Raw genomic sequence first — 25,824 nt, forward strand, 5'->3', positions numbered from 1 at the left:
AGTGCAGTGGTACAATCTCAGCTCACTGCAACCTCCACCTCCAGGGTTGAAGTGATTCTCCTGCCTCGGCCTCCTGAGTAGCTGGGACTATAGGCACACACCACCACACCGAGCTAATTTTTGTATTTTTAGTAGAAACGGGGTTTCATTCACCATGTTGGCCAGGATGGTCTCAGTCTCTTGACCTCCTGATCCGCCCCCCTTGGCCTCTCAAAGTGCTGCAATTACAGGCATGAGCCACCATGCCTGGCCAAAGTGTCATTTTGACCCAGAGGACTGCAGGGGCCTTGAGAATCCAGCATTCCCTGGGGTTTACTGGCTCAACAGCAGCTCATGGATGACAATGCAGAAACCTCATCTGTGTGTGTCCACATTTTGACAAGGAATAGCACCAAGAACAACCTTTAGGTAAACAGGCTCCTCAGCACTTTTTGCTCCCTGAATTGCTGTGGGCAGCAGTTTTCACTTCAGTTTCCACCTTTCCTGTGGACAAGCTGCAAATCTAAAGAGTGAAAACTCTATTGTGAAATCCACTGTTGGGCCCATTTTAGACAGCAATCAGGCAAGCTGGCAAGTGTGTCTGTCCTCCTGTCCTCTAAAAGCTGCACTTTTTAGAGCCACGGTTTCAGACTGCTTGGAGGGCCTTGTGCACATGTGCACAGATGGGTGCAAAGTCACAGAGCTTAGCCTTGGGAAGCCAAGAGGTCATGTGACCCATCCTTCATCTGGACAGATACACTTAAGCCGTCCCTGAAGGTCCTTTATCTTCTTCTTGGGGGAAAAAGCAGATTGGGTAATACATTCCGGGGCTCCATCTGACCTTTGTCAACAGGACTCATTTTAATGATTACCATTACAGAAAGGACGTTGGTCAATCCCCAGAGATGCCTAATCAGTGAAACGAGGAGGGTTGCGATAAGAATGTGAATTGAGTACTAACACCCAGGAAGTGAAAATATTGACCTCAAACTCCAGTGTAAGCATTTTGGGGATATGTGTAGTGATAAATACAAAATACACAGTTTAATAAGAGCCGTCCAAGTAGCAATCTTTATATTCATTCCTTATCTCCTTTGCACATGAAATCCCTTGTTGGTTTTAATCTCTATTTAATAGCTTAAGACCTACTGACTACTCTTTACTATGATCCAATTAATAGAAGAAAAAAGCAGCTTAAGAATAAATTATGACTTGAAAGGCATATTAAGGCATATCATGCAAAGTAAAATCAGCCAAAGAAAGTCAACTGGTGGAGAGCTTGTTGAAGCAAATTAAAAAAATAATAATAAGGTTAACTAAAGTCTAATGTTTTAGAAAAAAAATACTATCGATCTGTTTCCAAATATGAATTCATCTAATGCTAAGAGCAAAAAGCAGACACATGCAAGTGTGGTTATTCTTCTCACCCTTAAGAGTGAGTGGCCTAGGCCGGGCATGGTGGCTCACGCCTGTAATCCAAGCATTTTGGAGGCCAAGGTGGCAGATCACCTGAGGTCGGGAGTTCAAGACCAGCCTGACCAACATGGTGAAACCCCGTGTTAAAAAAAAAAGAGTGAGTGGCCTATTGAAATTGTTAAGAAAGAAAAAAAACTCCTAAAATCTGAAAACACCTGGTGTGTCTCAAACCATGACAAGAACCCAGTGCTGAATTTAGTGACTAGAATGCTACCATCAGCCTAGCCAAAGCAGGTGTTAAAAGAACTGAATTATGCAATGGATTGATCTACCTAGGAAAGTTCTCGGGTCTCTCCTTCAGCCTAGTATTTCTTTGTGCTAAACAAACTGCCCTCTGATCTGCCACTCCACGACAAAGCCCGTTAAAGATCCTCAGACTCTGGGATTTTGGTGGATTTCTTGCGCAGAGATTGCAGTGAAAAGGCTGTTGGAGAAAGAGGTCTGGATTCTGGAATATGCTCCATTCTGTATTTTTCAATGTAGGGTACAGCTACTTCCCAAACCTGAAAAGCAAGGACAAAACAAAGTTGAAATATCGATGACCTTGTTTCCACATGCTATTAAACATCAACTTCATCCAAAGTCAAAACTTCCTCTATACATAACTGGACACACAGCTGCTGTTTGCTTGCTTTTATTCTAAGCCATTTGACACATGACCTGTGTCAATTGGTCTTTGGTTGCCTTAAAGACTTTAAATATACAAAGTCCAAAACTTTCTAAAATCATCATAAAGATTTTAAGCTGCATACTTTTCCAAAGCAAAACAAGCCAGCAAACAAATAACAAACAAAACCCAGGGAATTCAGTGTGGACATAGTGAAGGATCATTGCTCCAGGGTCTAACAGGATGTGTGTGTGTGTGTGTGTGTGTGTGTGCATGTGTGCGTGTGTGTGTGTGTTTTTTTGTGAGACGGAGTCTTACTCTGTCACCCAGGCTGGTATGCAGTAGCATGATCTCAACTCACTGCAACTTCCACCTCCCAGGTTCAAGCAATTCTTGTGCCTCAGCCTCCTGAGTAGCTGGGATTACAGGTGCACGCCCACGCCACTAGGCCCGGCTAATTTTTGTATTTTTAGTAGAGGTGGGGTTTCACCATGTTGGCCAGGCTGGTCTCGAACTCCTGGCCTTAAGTGATCTGCCCACCTCGGCTTCCCAAAGTGCTGGGATTACAGGTGTGAGCCACCACGCATGGCCTGGACCTGTGTGTTTTCTAAAACAAGCCTTTTTATTTTTATATTTTGAGATGGAGTTTCGCTCTTGTTACCCAGGCTGGCGTGCAATGGCGCGATCTCAGCTCACCACAACCTCCACCTCCTGGGTTCAGGCAATTCTCCTGCCTCAGCCTCCTGAGTAGCTGGGATTACAGGCACACACCACCATGCCCAGCTAATTTTTTGTATTTTTAGTAGAGGCGGGGTTTCACCATGTTGACCAGGATGGTCTCGATCTCTTGACCTCGTGATCCACCCACCTCGGCCTCCCAAAGTGCTGGGATTACAGGCGTGAGCCACTGCACCCGGCCTCTAAAGCAAGCCTTAAACGATAAAAGGCAGTGAATTGAATTTCCCTGTTGTCCTATTTCCATGCCACAGGTGCTCTGTTCCTTTGTCCCTGCTACTCAAAGTGTGGCCTGTGCCCCTGAAGTATCAGCAGCACCTGGGACAAGTCAGAATCTTGGCCTTCACCCCAGACCCACTGAATTCACACCTGCATTTTAAAAAGATGCCCAATAAATTCATATCCACATTAATGTTAGAGAGACGCTGCCTCAGGTCCTTGGTTACTTTTTACCTCCCACTCACCAACCCCTTTGTTTATTATTTATTTATTTATTTATTAAGACAGAGTCTCACTATCCCCCAGGCTGGAGTGTAGTGGCGCAATCTTGGCTCACTGCAACCTCCGCCTCCCAGATTCAAGTGATTCTCATGCCTCAGCCTCCTGAGTAGCTGAGATTACAGGTGACTGCCACCACACCTGACTAATTTTTTTTTGTATTTTTAGTAGAGACAGGGTTTTACCATGTTGGCCAGGTTGGTCTTGAACTCCTGACCTCAGGTGATCCACCTACCTCAGCCTCCCAAAGTGCTGGGATTACGTAACAATTAAAAATTAAGAAACAAGCCAAAAGGCCAGCTTGCCTTCTGCTCCAGGAGCAGCCTATGTGCTGCCTCGATGTCCGGGGCCATGAAGCGATCTTTTATCCAGGGCCTACAGAGAGAGCACAGCCACCCATCAGCCAAACAGTAAGCCCTGCCAAGGTTCACAGTGCTGAAATGATGAAAATTTCAGAGACCTGTTTGAATATACCTTACAACAGAGCGTACCAGGTCATAGACCTTCTCCAATGGAGTGGTTGTTTTCAGGGGACGTAGAAACTCTATGCCCTGGCAGGCTGCAAGAAGTTCGATGGCCAGCACTGAAACAAGAAATTCCAAGAGGGTATCTGATGAAAGTCTGACTTCATGATTGAAGAATGTGGATTTCCCAAAGTTGACAGCCATCACCAGCCAACTAACAGATGGTTTGCTCTCTGTCTGTGGGTAGAATGAAGTTGTGTTGATATTTAGTTGCCATTTTCATCTGTTTTCTAACCCCTTGACTGTATCTTTAATGCTGAGAAGGGGAGAATTGAGACATTTACCTGAATAATTACCAGACCTGCACACCTACCCAGGAAGCTGCGCATTCATCTGTGCTAGCAAAGTCTTCCATGTCCCCTGTTAACATTCTCTAACCAAGGTTTGCCGGCCACGTTTGGGTCATGTGGGTAGGGAAGGAAGTCAGAAGAACAGCTGCTTCTCATCTTGAGCCACAGCTCTATTATATAATTGTATGCATTTCATCAAGAAGCCTTACTTCTCGTGGTTTCCAATTCCATATGAATTGCGGGGTGGGGATATTGGACTAGAAGATGAAAAATTACTTCCAGATCCACAATAAATTCCACAAGTTCATTCTCTCCCGTTTTGACCTGTCTGCCCTCACCAGAGCTCATAATGTACTTCATAAATTGAAAGACAACAAGTCAAATGTTTTTAATACTCTATTTGAGTTAACCACCCAGACAGTCTGATCAACTTTAAGCTTCTAAATGAATTTTCTTGTCAAATCATGGCATCCAAAGTGGTTTAACCTTGAATTGTATTTCATTAAAAACCTGTTCATAACCTAGACTGGGATAAATATAGAGAAATACAGATTTCAATATTCAGAATTTATTGCAGGTATGGCACATTTAATAAGTGTTCTTAGCTAAAGAAAGACAATACACAGATTCCTGATTTCTAGAACTTCGGCTTTAGTGGACTTGAGAGCCTTTAAGCTTGAAGGCTTGAAACGGACATGACAGAGTTAGTTCCTGGGCAACTGTAGACTCACTTGCTCATTCACTGACTCCTTCAAATCCTTGACAGAGGTCTGTGGGCCAAGTATCTCAAGCCAAAGAGAAGAGCAAAACTCAAAGCAACTTGAAATTTACATAAAGGTGGAAATAGGAAACAGTTGTCATCCATCTTGATCAAAGAAGTTGAGTGAGGAGTCGGTGGGTGAGAAGAGATATTATTCATATTCATATTATTCATATATTCATATTATTCGAGAAGTAAAGCCAGAGCAACATGTTCAATAGAGAATCCATGTGAAGAGTAAACACAAGGAACACATTGTGGTGGATTGATAATAACGAGTGCTAGGCCAGGCGCGGTGGCTCCGTACTGTAATCCCAGCACTTTGGGAGCTGAGGCAGGAGGATCGTTTGAGCCTGGGAGTTTGAGACTAGCCTGGGCAACATAGCAAGAAAAAAATAAAAATCTCTACAAAAAATGAAAATATTAGCTGGGCATGGTGGCCCATGCCTGTGGTCCCAGTTACTCAGGAGGCTGAGGTGGGATGACTGTCTAATACCAGGAGGTCAAGGCTTCAGTGGGCCTTGTGCACTCTAGCCTGGGTGACAGAGGGAGACCCTGTCTCAAAAAAATAAAAAAGTCCTGGCAAGGATGTGGAGAAATCACAACCCTCAAATACTGCTGGTGGGAACATAACATGGTGTAACCACATTGAAACAGTCTGGAAGTTCCTAAAAAGATGAACATAGAGTTACCATGTGACCCAGCAATTCCACACTAGAGAAATGAAAACATACGTCCACACAGAAACTTGTACATATTCATAGAGGACTATTCATATTAGCCAAAATGTGGAAACAAATCAACTGTATGACAGGATAAACGAAATGTGGCATTTTCACATAATGGACTATTATTTGGGTATAAAAAGGAAAAACAAACTGATACATGCTACAACATGAATGAGCCTTGAACACGTTTTACCATTAGAAGGAGCAAAATTATATGAAAAATTAGAAAAGGAAAACATTGCACTAGCTGAAAAAAGCCAGACACAAAAGACCAAGGGATTCCATTCACCTGAACTGTGCAGAATAGGAAAACAAATAAAAACAAAGACAGAGACAGAAAGTAGATTTGGACGAGTACTAGGACTGGGGGAGTAGGGAGGACAGGGAGGTCAGAGCTGAAACACAGGAAACAGGGCTGACGCAAATGTTCTAAAATCGATTGTGGCGATGGATGCACAACTCTGTCAATATACTAAAACCATTAAACTGTACAGTTTAAGTGGGTGAATTATAAGATATGTGAATTATATCTCAATACAACAATTACCAAAAAAAGGACTGAACTCTCACATTTATCTTCAAATTGAGATATTCTTTTATCAGCCATCTGCCTTCAGTACTATTGGATAAACTTAGAGAAAAATGCCTAAAGGAAAGCCATTTCTCTTTCCTTAAAAAACAAAATAAACAGGACCGGCGTGGTGACTCATCCCAACACTTTGGGAGGCTGAGGTGGGCGGATCAATTGAGGTCAGGAGTTTGAGACCAGCCCAGCCAACTGGTAAAACCCGGTCTCTACTAATAATACAAAAATTGGCTTTGTGGTGTGCACCCATAGTCCCAGCTACTTGGGAGGCTGAGGCAGGAGAATCACTTGAACCTGGGAGGCAGAAGTTGCAGTGAGCCGAGGTCACACCACTGCACTCCAGCCTGGATGACAGAGTGAAACTCTGTTTCCAAAAAGAAAAAAAAAATCCACAAAATAAACATCAATTAAGATAGCATAGCAGAGAGAGGCTGGCCTAACACAACTTTCTTTATGAAGTCTCTTGGCTAAAAGGGTTGGATCTAAGTCTTACCACGTTCTTAGGGTCAACTGCAATGTACATGAAATGCATGGGACAAAGAACAAGTTAAAAGTGATATCACAAGGAAACTAACAGGTCAATCCAGAATATCAGTCTTTCTCCAGAAAAGCTCACCTGGGTTTCTAACTAGTCAATGACATAAAAAAATAAAAATAAAAATAAAAAAATAAGAGAGGGGGACTATTCTAGATTAAAAGACTCTTAAAACCATGACAATCAAATGTGAAACGTGGGCCTTGAATTCTAATTTGAACAAACTCACTGTAAAGACATTAATGAGGAACATTTGAATATGTGTTTAGTGGTGATCATGGGATTTATTGTTGAATTTTGTTGGGTGTGATAACAGCTTCATGATAGATTAGAAAGCATTCATACTTAAGAGAGAAAGTATGTAGAAATAAAATGATAGAATGTTGAGGATTTGCTTGAAAGTAATTTGAGAAAAGAAAAAGAAAAAAATGAAGCAAACGTGCTGTCGAATCAAGGTGGGGTGTGTGAGTTCATGGTATGCTTCTCTCCACATGGAGGATGTTTTAAAAGTCTCATTTAAAAAACAAAAACAAAAACAAAAACAGGCCGGGCACGGAGGCTCACGCCTGTAATCCCAGCACTTTGGGAGGCCGAGACAGGTGGATCACGAGGTCAAGAGATCGAGACCATCCTGGTCAATTTGGTGAAACCCCGTCTCTACTAAAAATACAAAAATTTAGCTGGGCATGGTGGCGCGTGCCTGTAATCCCAGCTACTCAGGAGGCTGAGGCAGGAGAATTGCCTTAACCCAGGAGGCGGAAGTTGCGGTGAGCCGAGATCGCGCCATTGCATTCCAGCCTGGGTAACAAGAGTGAAACTCTGTCTCAAAAAAAAAAAAAAAAAACCACACACTTTGGACTTTGGTAGGGTAAGTTCAGGGGATTGCTTAAGGCCAAGATTTTGAGACCAGCAGAGGCAACACAGCAAGACCCCATCTTTACAAATAATTAAAAAATTAGCCAGGCGTGGTGGTACATGCCTGTCGGCTCAGTTATTTAGGAGGCTAAGGAAGGAGGATCACTTGAGCCCAGGAGTTCAAGGCTGCAGTGAGCTATAGTCGCATCACTGCACTCCAGCCTGAGTGGCAGATAGAGATCCTGTCTCAAAAAAATAAATAAAAAAGAAAAAACTCCAAAAAAATGCCAGCCAAGGGACCAGCTTAGTTCTGCATGGCTGTTTCTTAATCTTTATTGAAGATCAGAATCACCTGGAGGGTTGGTTAAACACAGGTTGCTCACCTCTTATCCTGGAGTTTCTGAATCAGCTGATCTGGAAGGAGGCCTGAGTCTGCCTTCCTAGCAAGTTCCCAGGTGATGCTGATGTTGTAGTGGGAGATCCCACTCGAAAACCACGGGCACAGTGGTCTATCAGGGAGGCCCACCATCCAGGACTCATCAGCATTACCTTGCTCCACGTGCTCAATGACCCTGAGGGCCTTCCTCGCTGCCCATCCTCCCATGGAGACGTGGTCCTCCGTGGCCGCGCTGGTGGAGAGGGAGTCAACAGACGAGGGATGGCATAGAGCCTTGTTCTCAGAAACTGCAAGAGACCAGTGCCAGTTAAGAAGCATTCCTCATGGGAAGAGCTGCCAAAGGGACTCGTGGCTTCCACAGAATCTCCACAGCCTGGGATACCCTTTTCAGAAGATCTTGGCCATTATCCAAGCACCGATGGTGGAAAGTTTCTTTAGGAAAAGGAAGCAGGTCGTTTTTTTACCCCAAGTGAGGACTCTGAAGCAATAGTGAGTTCTGAGGTAAGACCAGGATGGGGGAGCTGAAAACCTGGGAGGCATTTAGCATGCCAGGGAGACTAGGGGAGAAAGAGACATGGTGGCCATTTTCAGGAGCTTGAGATCAATTTGTTGTGTCACCAGTATTCAGGTGTGGCATTTAGGGACTGAGGCTGGACCCACAAATCTTGGGCAAGAAGATTTAACACATTAAACTGTTCAAGGATGTTGTACGTGGATGTTCTGGGTTTAAACAGGGGCTCGATGACTGCCAGAAATATCTGGGAGGTGGGGGAATTCTAGGGAGGACCAAGACTCGGGACTCTTAAGCTTTCCTGTGCACATGAATCACTTGGGGACCTTGTTATAACAAAGCTACTGAGCTTTGGGTGGGGTCTGAGATTTTGCTGTTCTAACAGACTCTCAGGTGATGGCCATATTGTTGGTCTGAGGACTATAAGTAGCAAGGACTTAGATTACGAAGTTCCCTCCCCCTAGCTTAGAAGTCTGGAAAAGTCGGACTCAAAGGCTCGTCTCCTCTTTCTCAGGCTTTAAGAGTGGTCATGAGTGAAGCTTCAGTTGTTTTCTATGCTGTATGGGATCGGATCCTAAGATTATCTTGCTTTAAACTAGGGCCATGCTAGTTTGTCATGGTCATGCTGGTTTCCCAAGGACTTTCCAGGTTTCAGCACTGTAAGTCCCAAGCCCTTGGACCCTAAACTGAGGACTATATGGATAAGCAACCTGTGGTGAGGTTTGTTCAGAAAGATAACTTACAGGGGCCAAAAAAAAAAACCAAACAGAAAAAAAACACTAATTGTACTGCAATGAAAGCAAGCCACGCAACCTCAATAGGCAGCTTGGGAAATTAAAACGTATTCAAATGAGTTTTCCCGATGTCCATCATATTCTCTAGAAATCAATGACTACTCCTCTATTACCGTGTTATTGTGAGAAGTTTCTACCTCTTAAAGTGGTATTTTATTAATAAGCAAGTGAGCAAATAGAAGACAATGGGTCAGAGGAGGGGAATTTAGTGGCTTTGTTGGTTGGAAATGATATTAATAGTAACTAGTATTTATTGAGTGCTTACACTGTGCCAGGCTTTATATGCATCAGTTCATTTAATCCTGCAAACAACCCCCTTAAGTAAACGTATCATCTCCATTTAATGCAGGGGTGAACTGAGGATCAACAGGCTAAAGAGGCTCACACCGCTGGTAAATGGCAGCACTGGGCTTCTGATCTAGTGTCTTTGCACATGACTCATGCTATCCTGCCTTTCAGCATAGAGGTGTTTGATAAAGGACAGAATGCCCATTAAATTTTGATTTCAGATTAAAAACTTAATTTTTGTAGTATAAGTGTGTCCCAAATAATTCACATGTAACTGGTCATCCTGTGTTTCTTAAATTTGACAACCCTATTTTAGGATAAGTATTGATGAAAATGAGATCCTCATTAGTAGAAGTAAGAGCACATTTTTGCATGTCGAAACTCATGGGTTTGAATTCTGCTTTACATCTTCCCAACTGTACAAGATTGGGCAAGTCACTTAACTCTCGGATCTTCAGATACTCATTTAAAGTTACAATAATGGCACTTACCTCAGGTGAAGTTGTGACAATTAAGTGCATGAACTTAAATGAGGCCCTTAGCCCTTACTTGGTGCCAGGCACTGTTCTGATGTGTTAATCTGTCTCTTACAATTGTGAGTCAGAAATCATCTACATTGAAGCTCAATCTTCATAGAGGTTATCTCACTTCTTATAAGCATTTTTGTATGTTGCAATAATATCTTTTTGTTTTTAGTGGTTGGTATATCTACTGAAATGTATCCAAAGTTTAATTATAGGTTGGTTCAAGTTTCACCATTAACTATAAGCATCTTAGTCTTTTTCTGGTAATCTTCAAATGAGATTTGGAAAAAAGCTATAGAGGTGAAGTTTATATGCAATGTCAATTGCATTCCTCAGAGAAATTATCCATTACAGCCTTATCCATTACCATTATTATATTGAAATATAATTATCCAATAAATATAATTATTGAATCATTATATTTTGGTAAACAGTATTAAAGTTTTAAAATATTTTTTCTGAAAAATATGAGCGTTAACCTGTTACATTTGCACTGAGACAGCTAGGATGAAAAGTTAGATCTCGGTCACAGACCACATTTGATACTTACAGGCGAAACGGAAAGACCCTTAGATGGACAGCCATGTGTTCTGGGAAAAGGGTGGTGTCCTTACCGAGAGCTGCTGCCGTGCAGTGGGCTATCATGAACCCAGAGTTCAGACCACCTTCAGCCACCAGGAAGGCAGGCAGCTCACTGAGGGAGGGATTGCAGAGCCGCTCGATTCTTCTCTCACTGATTGCAGCAAGTTCATGGATGCCAATGGCCAAGTAGTCTAGGGCCTGAAAGAGGGTCTCCATTCAGTCAGCCTGTATTGGAACGTGCTTTCTGGGTCAAGAGCAGTTCTAAAAAGCTTACTTTGGCCGGGTATTCACCATGGAAGTTTCCTCCAGAAATTGTCTCTCCCCTACTGGCGAAGACCATCTTTCAAAAGAAGTTAAGGATTGAAGATAACGTTTGCCGGCCCATTCAAGTACAACCCCTTCCTGCCCTCATTTTAACGTGGAGGTGGCAGTCCATGTACAAATGTGGGATGGAGGGAAAGAAACAAGTCTTCCTGCAAGAGACATAAAGGGGCACAAAAGCCAAAAAAAAAAAAAGGCAGATTACGTACACCCAATTGGAAGCAGAAGGAATGTGAACCTTGAAATGATGTTTTCTCTTGAGATTAGATTCTCAAGCCCCATAACTGTACTGACCTGGTGGTTAGTACCTGCCCTCAAAAAGTATATAACCTGAAACTTAAAAACAGAGACCAAAAAATCTGTCTGAAAACAAATTCTGTTTCTTCAATGGGCACTGCAAACTTGGGTTCCATAGAAGAATCTGTTGAATGGAAAACTTTGCTGATGAGCAACTATCAAATGTCTGGAACGATCAATTTTGGGAAAATCTTCGAATTCTTCATTCAGTAATCTGGTGGCAGTGTTCAAGAGCAGATGGCAGCCAATATGTCCTCATGAATCCATTTTAAGTAAATGACAAGTTTAGATTTGCTGAATATTATTACTCTCAGAGATAATTTTTTTTTAAATTTTCTGTATTACTCTGTTGCCCAGGCTGGAGTGCATTGACACCATCTCAGCTCATTGCAATCTCTGCCTCCCGGATTCAAGCAATTCCTGTGTCTCAGCCTCCTGAGTAGCTGGGATTATAGATGTGTGCCACCACACCCAGCTAATTTTGTATTTTTAGTAGAGACAGGGTTTTGCCATATTGACCAGGCTGGTCTTGAACTCCTGGTTTCAAGTGATCTCCCTGCTTCAGCCTCCCAAAATGCTGGATTTACTGGTGTGAGCCACCAAACCCAGCCTGAGATAATTCTATTCTACCATGCACTTTACTTAAAAGTAAGCACCAGCAAGCACCCAGACAAAGGCAGTAACAGATCCTCCCTCCTGGTTCTAAAGAACTAGTTTTTGTCTCCTGGCCTAAAGAATATTCATTACTTATTAACTGAGAAGTTGCTGTCTGCAAGAAAGGTTCTGACTTTGAAAGAGTTGAAGATGTATGTGTTACATTATCCTCATCAAGTGTGCATTACTCTGTTCTGCCCATCTAACTGTGAGCCCATTGGGCCTAGCTCTTTGGATCCAGACTCCTCTCCATTCTCTGAATCCCTGTGGCAATGGAATTCTGTATCAATTTAGAACTTAAATGTGTTTTATTGTCCTCAGGTTGTTCCAGGTTTGTTTGTTGGCTATTAGACTAAAACAATTAGAATTTAACTCCCGTAATATTCATCATGTTTGATGGGGCTCTGTATCTGCAATAGAAAATTGAGAAACATATCCTTTCAGGTAACGCCACTATTGCAGGAGAACTCCCAAATATTAGCCTATTTGAAATTTATCAATAATTAGCATTTTTTTTGAGACAGAGTCTTGTTCTGTCATCCAGGCTGGAGTATAGTGGCATGATCTCGACTCACAGCAACCTCCGTCTCCCAGGTTCAAGTGATTCTCCCACCTCAGCCTCCTGAGTAGCTGGAACTACAGGCTCATGCCACCACAAGCTAATTTTTGTATTTTTAGTAGAGACGGGTTTCACCATGTTGACCAGGCTGGTCTCGAACTCCTGACCTTGTGATCCATCTGCCTCAGCTTCCCAAAATACTGGGATTACAGGCATGAGCCACCGTGCATGGCCAATAATTAGCAATCTTTAATTGAAAAAATAAAGGAGTTTTTTGAAATTCTTGCTGAGGCAAGTGGTAGCAGAAGAATTCACTGGGGAAATTATGTATCCCCTCCCCCATATCCAGTAATTGAATGGTAATTTCTAAAAACACTATGACATACCCTTTAAAGACATGATGTCAGTGAAGAATGGATACCTCTTCCCTATAGTGAAAAGACTGGTACATGAGATAAGACTACATAGAGTTCATAAAAACTACTATTCCATTTGGGGGATAGTGTGGTGGTGACGTAAACGGGGAGACCCACAGTTTCTGAGGCTTATTTGAGAGAACATAAAACACTTTCTGAAGTAAGCTTGTGTGAAAGCTTACTTTTCCCACGAGATGTACGAAAACCATCTCATGGAAAACCGTACACAGCTATCACATAACCCTCTGCTAGCCCAAGGCATGACCTGCTTTCAGGGCTGCTGATTCAGCGCTTTCTCAGGGATTCAAACTGAGGGCTGTGGAAAAGGAAAAATAGATTCCAAAGGGGTTTGTCTTCCGAAGCAGTGCTGCCTCCGTGAAAACTGCCAGTGTGACTCCTGACTGATCACCTCAACATCTGGGGAACTAAGCCATCATGGAACTTTCCATAGCAAAAACCAGGTGGCTCTGAGATCAGCCACACCATTAGGAAGACAGGAGCTCCGTTCTTGAGAAATGGAAACAGTCTTACTATTTCTCTGTACAAATGCAAAAGGACTAATTTGAGTGAAGTGAAAAATAAAAACTCAGGATAGGGGCCAGGTGTGGTGGCTCACGCCTGTAATCCCAGCATTTCGGAGGCCGAGGCAAGTGAATAACTTGAGGTCAGGAGTTTGAGACCAGCCCGGCCAACAGGGCAAAACCACATCTCTACTAAAAATACAAATATTAGCTGGGCCTGGTAGTGCATACCTGTAATCCCATCTACTCAGGAGGCTGAGGCAGGAGAATCTCTTGAACCTGAGAGGCGGAGGTTGCAGAGAGCTGAGATTGTTCCACTGAGCAATCTGGGAGACAGAGTGAGACTTCTCTCAAAAAAAAAAAAAAAAAAAAAAGCCAAAACCTCAGGACGGGGAAGCCATAGCTCTTTAATCAATACTTTGGTAAGTGTTTAAAGGCTGACCTCTGTGTAGCACAAACTGCTCTCACTCGAAGCAGAGAGGCCTGCATAAACTGTCCAGTGCCTCTGCAGTTACATTTGTGACCTAGATCATCATCCTTCCACCAGCAACCTTGGCAGTGGGTTTTAGGGCAAGTGTCTTCGGGAAACGTGTCAGCCAGTGCTGGAAGTAGCTTCTTGAATCTTGAATGGGTCCGTTTTGAAAGTACAGCATGAGGGTGGGGAGGGATAATGAGGGGAGAAATACCAGATATAGGTGATGGGGGGATGAAGGCAGCAAACCACCTTGCCATGTTGTACCTATGCAACAATCCTGCATGATTAAAAAAAAAAAAAAAGTAAGTACAGCATGTTAGACTTGGAACCTGAGAGTAAGTTCCCAGGCCCACCTCTGCCACTTACCAGCTCTAACCTGAAGAAAGTCACTTCACCTCTGGGCCTCAGATACTGATACGTTTACTCTGTGAAATGGAGCAATAGAACTGAGAAGCTACACAAAATGATTGCTTCGGTAGATCCTAAAATTACCAGCTGCTATTCTATAATTGCAGGTTAGTAGACCATCAAAAGATACAGGATTATCTGTTGCGCTGTTCAGTTCTGTGGTAATGATGTCCTTCACAAATGCTATTGTATCATTCACCACACCATGGACCTAAAATACAATCAAAATAAGATATATGACCCATTTATTACCCATTGATTATCTGAAGAGTGCCAATATTCTGTCGTTCCTGGGAAAGTGGGGACAGATCTTGTCTTAAAAGAATATAGAAGATCTTATCTTAAAGTTATAACCATGGAAATCATACTCTGTTCATTTTGAACGTGAAGATAATTTTGTTACAAATCTTTTGGGTTTTCACTGAAACTAATTGGAATAAATTCATGATCGTTTGTATTCACATTAGATCAATCTATAAAAGGCAGCGTGGTGTAGGAGGCAGAATGCCAACTCTAGACACAGGCAGATTCATTCCCAGGTTAGTGGTAGGACTTAGGCAAGTTCCTTATTTTTATAGTTAAAAGAGAAGGCCAGGCATGGTGGCTCATGCCTGTAATCCCAACAATTTGGGAGGCCGATGTGGGTGAATCACCTGAGGTCGGGAGTTTGAGACCAGCCTGACCAACATGGAGAAACCCCGTCTCTACTAAAAATACAAAATTAGCTGGATGTGGTGGTGCATGCCTGTAATCCCAGCTACTTGGGAGGATAAGGCAAGAGAATTGCTTGAACCCAGGAAGAAGAGGTTTTGGTGAGCCAAGATCGCGCCATTGCACTCCAGCCTGGGCAGCAAGAGCGAAACTCCATTTCAAAAAATAAAAGAGAAGATGTAGAAAACAGACAGTAGCACTTATGGCTTTTGAGAAGTACATAAAATAATGCAAACAAATTCTTAGATGTAACTCACAGATTACGCAAATGGTAGCTATTATCCAAGGAGGAAAAGTTCGTGAAGCATGAAGGTTTCACATTAGAAAAGGCTCACATATAAGGCAGCTACCCTCTACCAAGCCCAAAGACACCCACAGTGCTTTAAAGCAGCACCTGCCTTCTGGCTTCTCCCAGAAATCAAGGAAGTAATACTCTAGCTATGTGATCTTGGGGAAGGTACTTAACTCTGTGCCTCAGTTTCCCCATTGCAAAATGGGAGAGGATCTTTCTCATAGTTGGGAAGATTAAATTAACTAATACATGAAAGAGTGATAATGCTGCCTGTCACCTGGAATCTGCTATCATTATTAAAATATCAGGGAACTCTTACATCAGGAGTTATTCTTCTAGCAGATCTAATTTGGCAATTCTTTCCCATAGATGTTTTTGATCTATTGTTTAATAAGCTAGCTAGAAAGATAACTTGCTGAGTAAAGGGAGATAATGGTATGTATTCTAGGGAGGACTCTGTATTACACCATAGACTGAAATTTGGCACAGACTGAAATACTGTTTATTGCTAATTACATATGGCAATTAGCCATATGTAAATTATACATCTGCACTACAGAATGCCTAACGCCAACCCAGGTCATCTGCATTTTTAATTTAAACTTAAGCATCACAAGTTCATTTATAATTGTTTAGATTGCCCATAAAATGCAAGTAAGGTGTAACCATTACTATGCACTTGAGTTGCAAAATGATATAATTAGTCTTTCCGATAAACACCTCTGACTAGCTGGTTAAAGTTTTAACAGGGTGAACAAGTACAACTCTATTAACTTGTTATAGTACTTTCATTACTAAGAATTTTTAAAAGGTAGGGCACTGAATCAACGTAAGCGGTTGACTGGGCCGGGTGAGGTGGTTCACACCTGTTATAATCCTAGCACCTGGGAGGCTGAGGTGGGTGGATCATTTGAGGTCAGTAGTTTGACACCAGCTTGACCAACATGATGAGACCCTGTCTCTACTAAAAATACAAAAATTAGGCATGGTGTATACGCCGGTAGTCCTAGCTACTCGGGAGGTTGAGGTAGGAGAATCACTTGAACTTGGGAGGTGGAGGTTGCAGCGAGCTGAGATCGTGCCACTGCACTCCAGCCTGGGTGACAGAGAGAGACTCTGTCTCCAAAACAAGAAGTTCTCTGTTGGTTGTCTGTCTCACCCCCCCAAAAAATAAAGGTTGTCCTCTGAAAGTAGGTTGAGCAATCAAAAGAAAACAAATAGTTCACCATAGAGAATAAAAGCTTTACAATAGTTGCACACATAAAGGTAAAATATACATAACTTTTCATAGAGACAGTAAGAAGTTTGGACGATAGTTAACCATTACATGTTTTTCTAACACTTTCCTGCTTTAAAATTTTTTATCCTGAACCTGGCAAAAGAAAATAAACTTTACTGGCTTTTTTTAAAATTGATTTGTTTGTTTGTTTTTACCTGAGGACAGCAGCGCAAGGTGTATGCATCCTGGACGCGATCACAGAACCTGTGACTCTCTGTGGAAGGAGTGGAAGGGAGGAGACAGATCATGGTACGGATTCTTTCCACATAACCCATAACGAAATAGGTCAGTCCCATAAACATGCCCAGACCTGCTATTTCTGATGGATGGTGATCTGAGTCCAAGAGTGACCGAAACCGAAAAGCGACTTCAATTTGTCCACGGTGAGGACGAAGAGCATGAATGTCTAAAATTGATGAAGGAGAAAAACTCTGAATAATTCCATTCATCTATTTTTTAAAGATGGGGGTCTCACTACATTGCCCAGGCTGGTTTCAAACTCCTGGGCTCAAGCGATCCTCCTACCTTGGCCTCCCAAAATGCTGGGATTACAGACATGAGCCACCACACCAGGTCAAGTAATTCTGATATTAGAATAAATGACCATCAGTGGCTCAGAACCATCTATAGTGCGGACACAGCCCTCAAAACTCCCAGGGGTCCTTAGCTACCACTCAGGATTAGAAACTTAACTCCAAAAGCACAGTTTTCCTTATTGACTTGATTCTTCCTGCCTTAAATATCTGAGCGCAAACTACAGGTTAAGCCCACTGGGAATTCCACTCAAGACACTGGGCCTACTTTAAAGGAATGGGGCCAGTGATAGAAGGGAACCCTACAGTGGCCTAATTTAACTCAGTCACTTTTAGACCATGTTCTGCCCTTTTCGTATTATAGTTGGGGGGGGTTGTTGAAATTCACTACTTTCTAAATAAGCTACGAATTTGATAGTTTTTCTTTCTTAATTTTCTGGTCGGGACCAACCCTAATCCTACTCTAGCCCTAAAGTACTGTGAAAAGATTCCTAAGACAACACAGAGCTCGACACACCCAGATCCCCGAGTGATCTGAGGCAGGTCACTCAACTCCTCCCAGGGTCTGTCTGTAAATTGCGGTTCTTCCAAGTATCTAAGCTATCAGCCATAGCTTAGATGAAGATGCAGTACACTGGGTATGCCATAGGCACTTGGGTTTTTTTCTTCCCTACCACCTGCCCCCACCCTCCTGTGTCTAAAGACCTCAACCACCCTGCCCCACCAGCTCTGGGTGAATGAGTAACAACCGAAAGGAAGGACCCTGCTGACCAGTGTCGAAGGCTTTGGTGGTCCCCTTCAGCACCTCCAGGGTCAGGGCTGCCACAATGTCAGCCTGCCGTGCAATAGCACTGGCTCTTTCTACGGCTTCGCAGCCCAGGGACGTGATCATCTGCGTCCCATTGATGAGTGCCAGGCCCTGTGGGGGTAGACAGCAAAGTTTCCTACTGTGGTTATTGTAACGAACCTACATACCAGTGCATTTTGTGTCTTTTGCTTTCATAAGAGAAAAATTAGTCAGCTAATGTTTATGTTTTCTAAAGTACAGGACAGTAATGCTTGTTGAAGCCCTTGAAGCATAAGTACCAGCATATGTGAACTTGTTAGCATAAATCTGGCAAACACTCATTAAGTATCCCCATTCCCAAAGCAGCAATGCAGCTCTGGAGTGTAGATGGCACATAAAATCTTTAGTTCATTAGGTTGCATTTCTTCTTTAAATTCTCACTGTGATAGATGAGATATCCGAAAAACCCAATTCTGGTCCAAGACTCTTAGCTTAGAGCATTCTAAGGAATTTTGGCTGAGAACATCTATCTCTTAGAGATCCTAACAGAGCTTGATTTGAAGTTTTCAGTTCCTAAGGGATCCCTTATGCGTTGTGGCCTGAAGAATCTTTCATCTTTTATGAGACAGGGTCTTAGTTTGTTGCCAGGCTGGAGTGTAGACTCCTGAGCTCAAGCGATCTACCCATCTCGGCTTCCCAAAGTGCTGAGATTACAGGCATCCACGACCATGCCCGCCATAAAGAATCTTAAATTCTCATGGTGGAGGTGCCCCTTCTTCAATGATCAATTTTAAACATGCAAGCTGCATTTAAACCATTGAGACTGACATTAAAACTGAAAATTTTGCATAAATAAAGATGTATGCACTATGAACATATTTTCCTTGAGTTTCCTTACCTCTTTCGGTTTTAAAATAACTGGTGTCAATCCATGGGCTTCCAGGACCTATAGAATGATTGAAAATATGAAAATGGGTATCCAATGAAATATGGGCCTATTTCCAATATCATATGGAATCCAGTAATAGCTCTTTACATCCAAAAATCCATCTTATAAAAGATGATTCCTGTAGGAACTGGCTCTATTTATGTTCTCTTGTCTATTCTCTAGTTCTGTTCTTGAGTCATGAAAGCGGACTTATCTTTCAATTAATTTCGGTACTGAAATCAGGGGCTCCATTGTCTACAGAATCAACCCCAAATTTTGGTTTCTAGGTCCTTTGTGTTCAGCTTCCACCTTAGCGGTTCGCCTTCTCTACTGCTGCCTCCTGACACTTGAACATGCATCTGTGCCACAAGCACAGCTGGTGTCCAGCCTCGGGCAATCGCTGCAGATGGAAGCTGTGATAAGTCTTACGTATTTAGCATCAGCCCAGCCACTCTTTGGAGACCACATCTTCCCTTCTCCAATTAGCCCGAGAGCAAGATGCGAGAGTGGGGCAAGGTCTCCACTGGCACCGACGGTTCCTTTCTCTGGAACATAGGGCAGGCAGGAGGCTGAAGAGAAGTGGGCAGCAGTTAGTTCAAGAGAACTGCACTCTGACTCTCCGCGCTTTGCCAGTGAGCGCCCCCCACCCTCCGCCCTGCCTCCAGTATCTATCACTTGATGGCATAAATAGCTGGGGAAAGATAATTCCTCAGACCCAGCTAATGTGTAAGGGACCTGGATGAATTACTATAGAAAGAAAAAGAGGAGTGGGGGTGGAGAGGAGGAAGAGAGGAAGGAAAAGAGGAGAGAGGGAGGAAGGAAGGGCTGGAGGGAGGGATGGCAAGAAGGAAAGAAGGACCAGATGCAGTGGCTCACGCCTGTAATTTCAGCACTTTGGGAGGCTGAGGCAGCAGATGGCTTGAGCTCAGGAGTTCTAGACCAGCCTGGGCAATATGGCGAAACCCTATCTCTACAGAAAAATACAAAAATTAACCAAGTGTGGTACGTGCCTGTAGTCCCAACTACTGGGAAGGCTGAGGTAGTCTCTTAGACCTCTTAGTCCTGGGCTCCCAGAAAGGCACACCCTCATTTTCTTGGCCAAAGAAAGTCACACACACAAACTCAATGTTAGGGAGTGAGGTGGAGAATCACTTGAATCCAGGAGGCAGAGGTTGCAGTGAGCTGAGATTGCACCACTGCACTCCAGCCTGGGCCACAGAGCAGGACCCTATCTCCTAAATAAGTAAGTAGAAGGAGGGAGGACACTTCTGGAAGCAAAGCCCTCAACATATGCATGCTTTAGTCTGCCCTATTACTTCCACTTGCAGAAATTTTAGCAATGTATCTTAAAGATGCGACCAGGAACTAGCTGTTTTTTTGGTTTGGTTTTTAAGACAGAGTCTTGCTCTGTCTCCAGGCTGGAGTGCAGCGGCGTGATCTTGGCTCACTGCAAACTCCGCCTCCCGGGTTCAACCAATTCTCCTGCCTCAGACTCCCGAGTAGTTGAGACTACAGGTGCGCGCCACCACACCCGACTAATTTTTTGTATTTTAGTAGAGACGGGGTTTCACTGTGTTGGCCAGGATGGTCTTGATCACTTGACCTCGTGATCCACCCGCCTCAGCCTCCCAAAGTGCTGGGATTGCAGGCGTGAGCCACCGCGCCCGGCCCAGCTGTTGTTTGTAATAATTCATTTGTTCATGATAGGAACAAAAAGTTGGAAATTCTCTAAATATAAAATTAAAGGACATTTATTTGACCAAATTTAGCCATTCAAAGCTATTGGAAAATGTTTGGAGACATTGGAAAAGTAATATAAGATGTTCCAGAAGAAAGCAGTGAGACCAAAGCATTAACAGGGGAAGAGAAGGTATCGGCAACTCGACTTTACATTTTGCCAATCACCCAGTCTACCACCCCACTGCCCCTTATCAGTGAATACATAGTATTTTCTAAGAAATTCCCAAAAAGCTACCAAAAAAGAGGCTTCATTCTTCTGAAATAAAATCAGATTCCTGACAGCGGTATTTTTTTCCAACTGTTAAATAATATCAGTAGGGTATGGTAGTGCCATCCACAAACCAGCTTCTGGCTCACAGTTCACCTTGGGGAATTCTCAGAAGTGCCGTAGACTCACCCGTAAATGCAGGTGGGTTCAAGGTTGGAGTGTTAGTGATTGGGATTTTAGGGCTATGTAGTATGGCAGACCAAGGTAGAAATAGAAATAGGTGTTGGAATCACTGTGGTCTGTTCAGCATAGCCCTATAGATAATAGGTTGTTCATTCAAATTGCTCTCCACTCCTTGGCATATCCTATTTATGTGTCACTTGCATCCATAACATGGGAACTCAAGAATGTGTTTTGTTCTTTGTGACTGCCTCAGCTCTGCTTCTCCTCCTCCTTCCCCGCAGAGTTCTGAGTCTCCACTGACCTAGAAGCTTGCCCTTATCTGTGAGAAGGGACACTACCTCCAACCACTGCAAATCTGGTCTCCATATTAGAATTTTCCTATACCAGAAGAAAGCTCTAAAGAGGTGAGTTCCATCATATCCTGCCACTACACGGCTTCATGATTACAAGTCAGTCATTAACCCCTTTGCATTGCTGTTCTACCCTTGCAGGAAGTTGGATTTTAGTGCGCAAGTCTGGCTGTTTGATCACCTGGGGCGCATACGATTTCAGATTTTCTGGCATCAGCGAGAACTATTGAATTGGTCTTTGAGATGGACATCAAAATCATTATGCAATTTTTAAAAACGTATTTGTGCACCACTGAATCCAAGGTTCTTCTAGTTAGGCTTGAATGTAAGGGCAAACTCAAGAGTCCTGTTCTAGTCTTGAAGATGACAAATGCTAGGGAAAGGGTCTTGTCGAATCAGTTAAAGTTCACAGGAGTAAGGTGGATCTCTGATCAACCTTCTCCTCTTCCCCCATCTAACTAGCCTTATTTTCCTCAAGCACATTTCCCACTCATTTCAATTGTGCCATGCCTTCTAATCCGGGATGCTTCCTCAGCATCTGGTCAGTCAAGTCTGCCCTGTGGTACATGCCCAGCCTCCGCAGAGGTTCCGTGTGGGGAGCCATTGCATTACCATTAAACATTTCGATGACTTGTTTGAGGGTCTCCAGCGAAATGCCGCTGTACCCTTTGGCTAAGACATTGATCCTTAAAGCCAGGAGCATCCGACACCTCTCAGGTATTAGTGGTTTCCCAACACCTACAAAACAGAATTGATGTTTTCTCCAAGAAAAGAAACTCCTGTCTCCTGACAACCTCCCTTCCTCACATCTTCCCCAGATGCAGTCCAAACTCTATCACATTCTCCTCCCAGCTCAGGTAGTCGGACTGCTCTCCCTCCTGCCTGTCTGGCTTGTCCCAGCCCCATCTTCCTGACAGAAGTTAAGACCCCAGTTCTGCCTCCTCAAGTCCCCTTTTTGGGAAGCTTCGGTGAACCCCTGACCTCCCACCCACCTTTAGCATCCAGCGACCTTAGCACAACTTCTTTACCATTTGATGGGCGCTGATTGGTGACAGTCTTTCCCATCTCACTATGCCCATCCCAACTCATTCTCTGAGTTCCAGGCTTTATTCCTTTCCTGAATGCACCACTCTCCACAGGATGTGACACGTGTTCTCATCCCAACCCCATCCCTCCACTGGCCCATTCTTTTTTCTGAGGCTCAGCTGATTCTTTCTGCATCCCTTCCCACCTCAGCCCCAGTTCTTGAAATGCTGTTTCAAGAAACTGGTTGTTTGTGACTATGACTGGCTGACTCACACCGCGCTGTGCTTTATTCATCTCATCGCACGGGATCAGGAGGCACCCAGCGCTTTGACTTACCTGAAGAATGTGAGCGTACTAAGTTGACCTGAAGCTCCCTGCAAGAGAAAGGTAAAAACCCTCTTAAATACCTTGCAGTGAGAAAGTGTTCCCTCAGCTGGGAACATGAAGGGAATCATGGTCAAATCCCTGGAGGGAGAAGGAAGGCAATGGAAGAAACCAGCCAGCCTGGGTTTTCAACAGCAACTCACATGCAAGTTAACCCAAGCCTCATCCTGCTGATCCGTATATTGGGGCAAATGTGAATTATTTCCCTTGTTGAAAAATATTTTAAAGATGGGGGTTGGTGGAATGCAAATGTATGTGTGTTTCAAACTTACTGTAGCTTATTGATGGGAATTACGGTTCTGGCAAATTTCCCAAAACCCGTAGTAATACCGTAAACGACTAGGATAAAAGCAGACATTATACAGTTAGATGCAGGGATTTTTTGTTTGTTTATAAAAAAAATTATAACATAAAAATAGAAGGATACCTGTTTTCTCTTTTATGATGCTATCTATGACCTCCCTGGATTTCTGCACCCTCTTCTCAGCAGTTGGGGTAAGCTAGGAATATGTTGGTCAGAACTGAGCAGGTTAAAGACTTCCACAGGCAGCAAAAATGGCCAGAGGACACTCCACCCTCCCCTCCTATACCTTTATTTTGTAGCGTCCCTTTCCCAAGTTGACCAGATCCTCTGTGGTCAGACTGTCTCCATCTAGGGCGATGTACTACACAAAAGAAAGGGATCTCAGTGAGTCTGAACAACTTGATTATTCTAACCAGAGTAAGGACACCTCCAGCAGAACCAAACTGATGCTTCAGAGACCTGATCACTGCTAAATAAAAAGCCAGCTTGCATAAGAGGAGGCTGAGTGGTACAAAAGCATAATGCCTTTCCAAGCCCCCTTTCCCTATTACAGACTTGGATAAAGCCCTGTGGTGTTTGTTAGCTTGCTTGTTTGTTTTGAGACCGAGTCTTCAGCCCAGGCTGGAGTGCAGTGGCACAATTGCAGCTCACTGCAACCTCCGCCTCCCAGGTTCAAGCGATTCTTGTGCCTCAGCCTCCTGAGTAGCTGGGATTACAGGTGTTGCCACCATATCTGGCTAATATTTGTATTTTAGTAAAGGCGGGGTTTCACCATGTTGGCCAGGCTGGTCTCAAACTGCTGACCTCAAGTGAACTGCCCACCTCAGCTGCCCAAAGTGCCAGGACTACAGGCATGAGCCACTGTGCCTGACCAGCCCTGTTCTAATTGACAGTGTTTACTCAGAAGTTTTACTGGCCTTCCTCCCTCTAAAATAAGAAGCCTGAATTTTCTTAAGAAAAAGAAAATGGTTTGAAGTTTACCTTTTCAGGTTCCCGGTACTTGCTGTATCTGTAACCAGGTAAAGGAATATCTAGGGTGGTGTGGAAAAACCCCAGCCCCACCATCTGCAGGAGCCACCCCCAGAGCAGATCAAGGAGCCTGTGGGAAAGGATACAGGTAAACTCCTTCCGGCTGAGATGGAATGAAATCGGGAGACATGGCATCACCCTCTATAACTAAAACAAGAATGCACCGGAGACTCATTACAGACCATATTGTACAGCTGCACTCCCCCTGTTAAATCAAGAAAGGGCCCATCAGTGGCCCAATTCTATAGAAATGGCTTCTTGAAAACCACTTCAGATGGTTTCATGTGGTCTTAGCATCTTTATGTAGGAGGAGAGCAAAAAGCAGAGAGGCAGGTGTCAGGGCAGAGAACAGGGGTTGAGATGGAAGTTCAAGAGGGAGCTGCCACCTCCATCCCCATTCCCAGCTTTATTTTCTTTTAAATCCGAACTGCTGGCCTCCAGTCTGGGATGGGGTGGGGGGTTCTTTTAAAAGGCAAAAGGACCTTCAAAATGATTCAGTCACTGCAAGGGGATTCAGACCTGCAGCCTTGAATACCAGTCTAGTCTTTGTTACTTACTAGCTGCCGGAGTCTGGGTAAATTACCTCCTCTCTGATTTCTCCATGGCTGTCAAAGGTGGGGGAGAATGCTACCCATCTCAAAGGGTTGTGTGAGGACTTAAAATCCCCGGAGGCATGGCACACACCTGCCCAGAGCCAGCCTTGGCAAAGCTTGAGGTCTGCTCATCATTTTCTCTGAAGTGGGGATTCAATGCATGCAAGGACTAAGCCAGGCCAAAGTGCACCTGCTTGCAGCCCTCTCCTGTGGCCACTCACCCACTTCCACGAACTCGTTGTCTTCTAGGGCCACCTCGAGCAGGTCCTCGTTGTCCAGCAGGCCCAGGCCCTTGCACCGGCGCACGAGGAAGTGCACGTCATCAAGGGAGGCGAAGCCACCATTGTCGGGCTTGTTCTTGATATAGCGCCTCACGGCCTCGCGGCCCAGCCAGCCCACGGTGAGCTGTGCCTCCTGGCAAGGCACAGCCAGCCATTCTCCACGGACGTGCACTGTGTACCTGGGCATGGTTCCACTGCAGCCTACAGCCTGAGGTCCTCAGCTGGTGGCAGTCACGGGAAGGGAGAGCTTTATGTAGGAGCTACTACCGGGGTGTGGTCAGCTGGAAGGACAAGGGTAGACTTTCAAAACACTCCCCCTCCTTTGCTTTTACTCATTCATGCATTGGACAAATATTTATTGAGGCCCCCAGTGTCCCTTTGGTTTTTGCAGCCCAGTGGGGACATGAGCAGATGATGCAGGGGAGTGAGCTTCCTGTCCACCTGCCATCCAGCCCTGCTGCCAGAAAGACCTGGGGTCTCCCACCTTGGGAGGTGCTGTTCTTGTCCCTGATGGCACCTACCTTCTGCTGGCCCCCTTTCTTCAGGGTCCCCAATTTCTCCCTCTGCTCTTGTTTCTTTCTGTGTTCTCCTCCATTAAGGGCAGCTTATAAACACCATGTTCCTGTCTTTATCTGGAATTACTCAACTGTAGAATGTGTCCTGCTGGCCAAATGTGACACCAGGAGTGAGGCAATCATCACTCATTTGTTTATTCCACGGATATGTATTGAGCAACTACTCCCTGTCACCAGTAAGGTTTCCCGAAGCTTTCTCTCCACCAGGGAAGACTTCAAAGGCCAGAGATCATTTTCACAACCAAAGGTCATCATCTGAACAAATGAGCCACTGTGGCTTGGCGATCAGGAGCTCCGACAG

At 44.0% G+C, this 25,824-nt stretch overlaps 1 protein-coding gene across 2 annotated transcripts; it reads right to left on the reverse strand.

Annotated features, from left to right (window-relative positions):
• Positions 1–1,022: 1,022 nt before the first annotated feature.
• HAL (histidine ammonia-lyase) lies at positions 1,023–25,529 on the reverse strand. 2 transcript variants are annotated; one of them, XM_009004401.5, is made up of 21 exons: positions 25,470–25,529; positions 24,889–25,229; positions 24,161–24,221; positions 24,027–24,054; positions 23,332–23,406; positions 23,169–23,241; positions 23,014–23,080; positions 22,694–22,731; positions 21,944–22,069; positions 19,280–19,419; positions 18,821–18,868; positions 17,907–18,054; positions 16,913–17,008; positions 16,758–16,816; positions 14,451–14,531; positions 10,944–11,009; positions 10,702–10,867; positions 8,123–8,257; positions 3,787–3,878; positions 3,601–3,670; positions 1,023–1,958 (listed from the first exon to the last, which is right to left on the reverse strand). In XM_009004401.5, exons 2-20 carry the CDS (start codon positions 25,133–25,135, stop codon positions 3,620–3,622), a joined length of 1,797 nt encoding a protein of 598 aa, XP_009002649.1. In that variant the 5' UTR covers positions 25,136–25,229; positions 25,470–25,529; the 3' UTR covers positions 1,023–1,958; positions 3,601–3,619. The 2 variants fall into 2 exon arrangements, with proteins under 2 accessions (XP_009002649.1, XP_002752927.1); XM_002752881.6 differs by having other exon boundaries at positions 3,770–3,878.
• Positions 25,530–25,824: the final 295 nt, after the last annotated feature.

This window comes from Callithrix jacchus, chromosome 9 (genome assembly GCF_049354715.1).
Source record: "Callithrix jacchus isolate 240 chromosome 9, calJac240_pri, whole genome shotgun sequence".
Lineage (NCBI taxonomy): Eukaryota > Metazoa > Chordata > Mammalia > Primates > Cebidae > Callithrix > Callithrix jacchus.

What these genes read in the sequence shown, in the direction of transcription:
- HAL (XM_002752881.6), bottom strand. Translation starts at nt 25,135, where the DNA reads ATGCCCAGGTACACAGTGCACGTCCGTGGAGAATGGCTGGCTGTGCCT. An exon ending in AGGGACGCTACAAAATAAAG is followed by an intron (nt 23,242 to 23,331) that starts GTATAGGAGGGG and finishes ACATATTCCTAG; the next exon opens with CTTACCCCAACTGCTGAGAA. An exon ending in ATGGTGAATACCCGGCCAAA is followed by an intron (nt 10,868 to 10,943) that starts GTAAGCTTTTTA and finishes ACCCTCTTTCAG; the next exon opens with GCCCTAGACTACTTGGCCAT.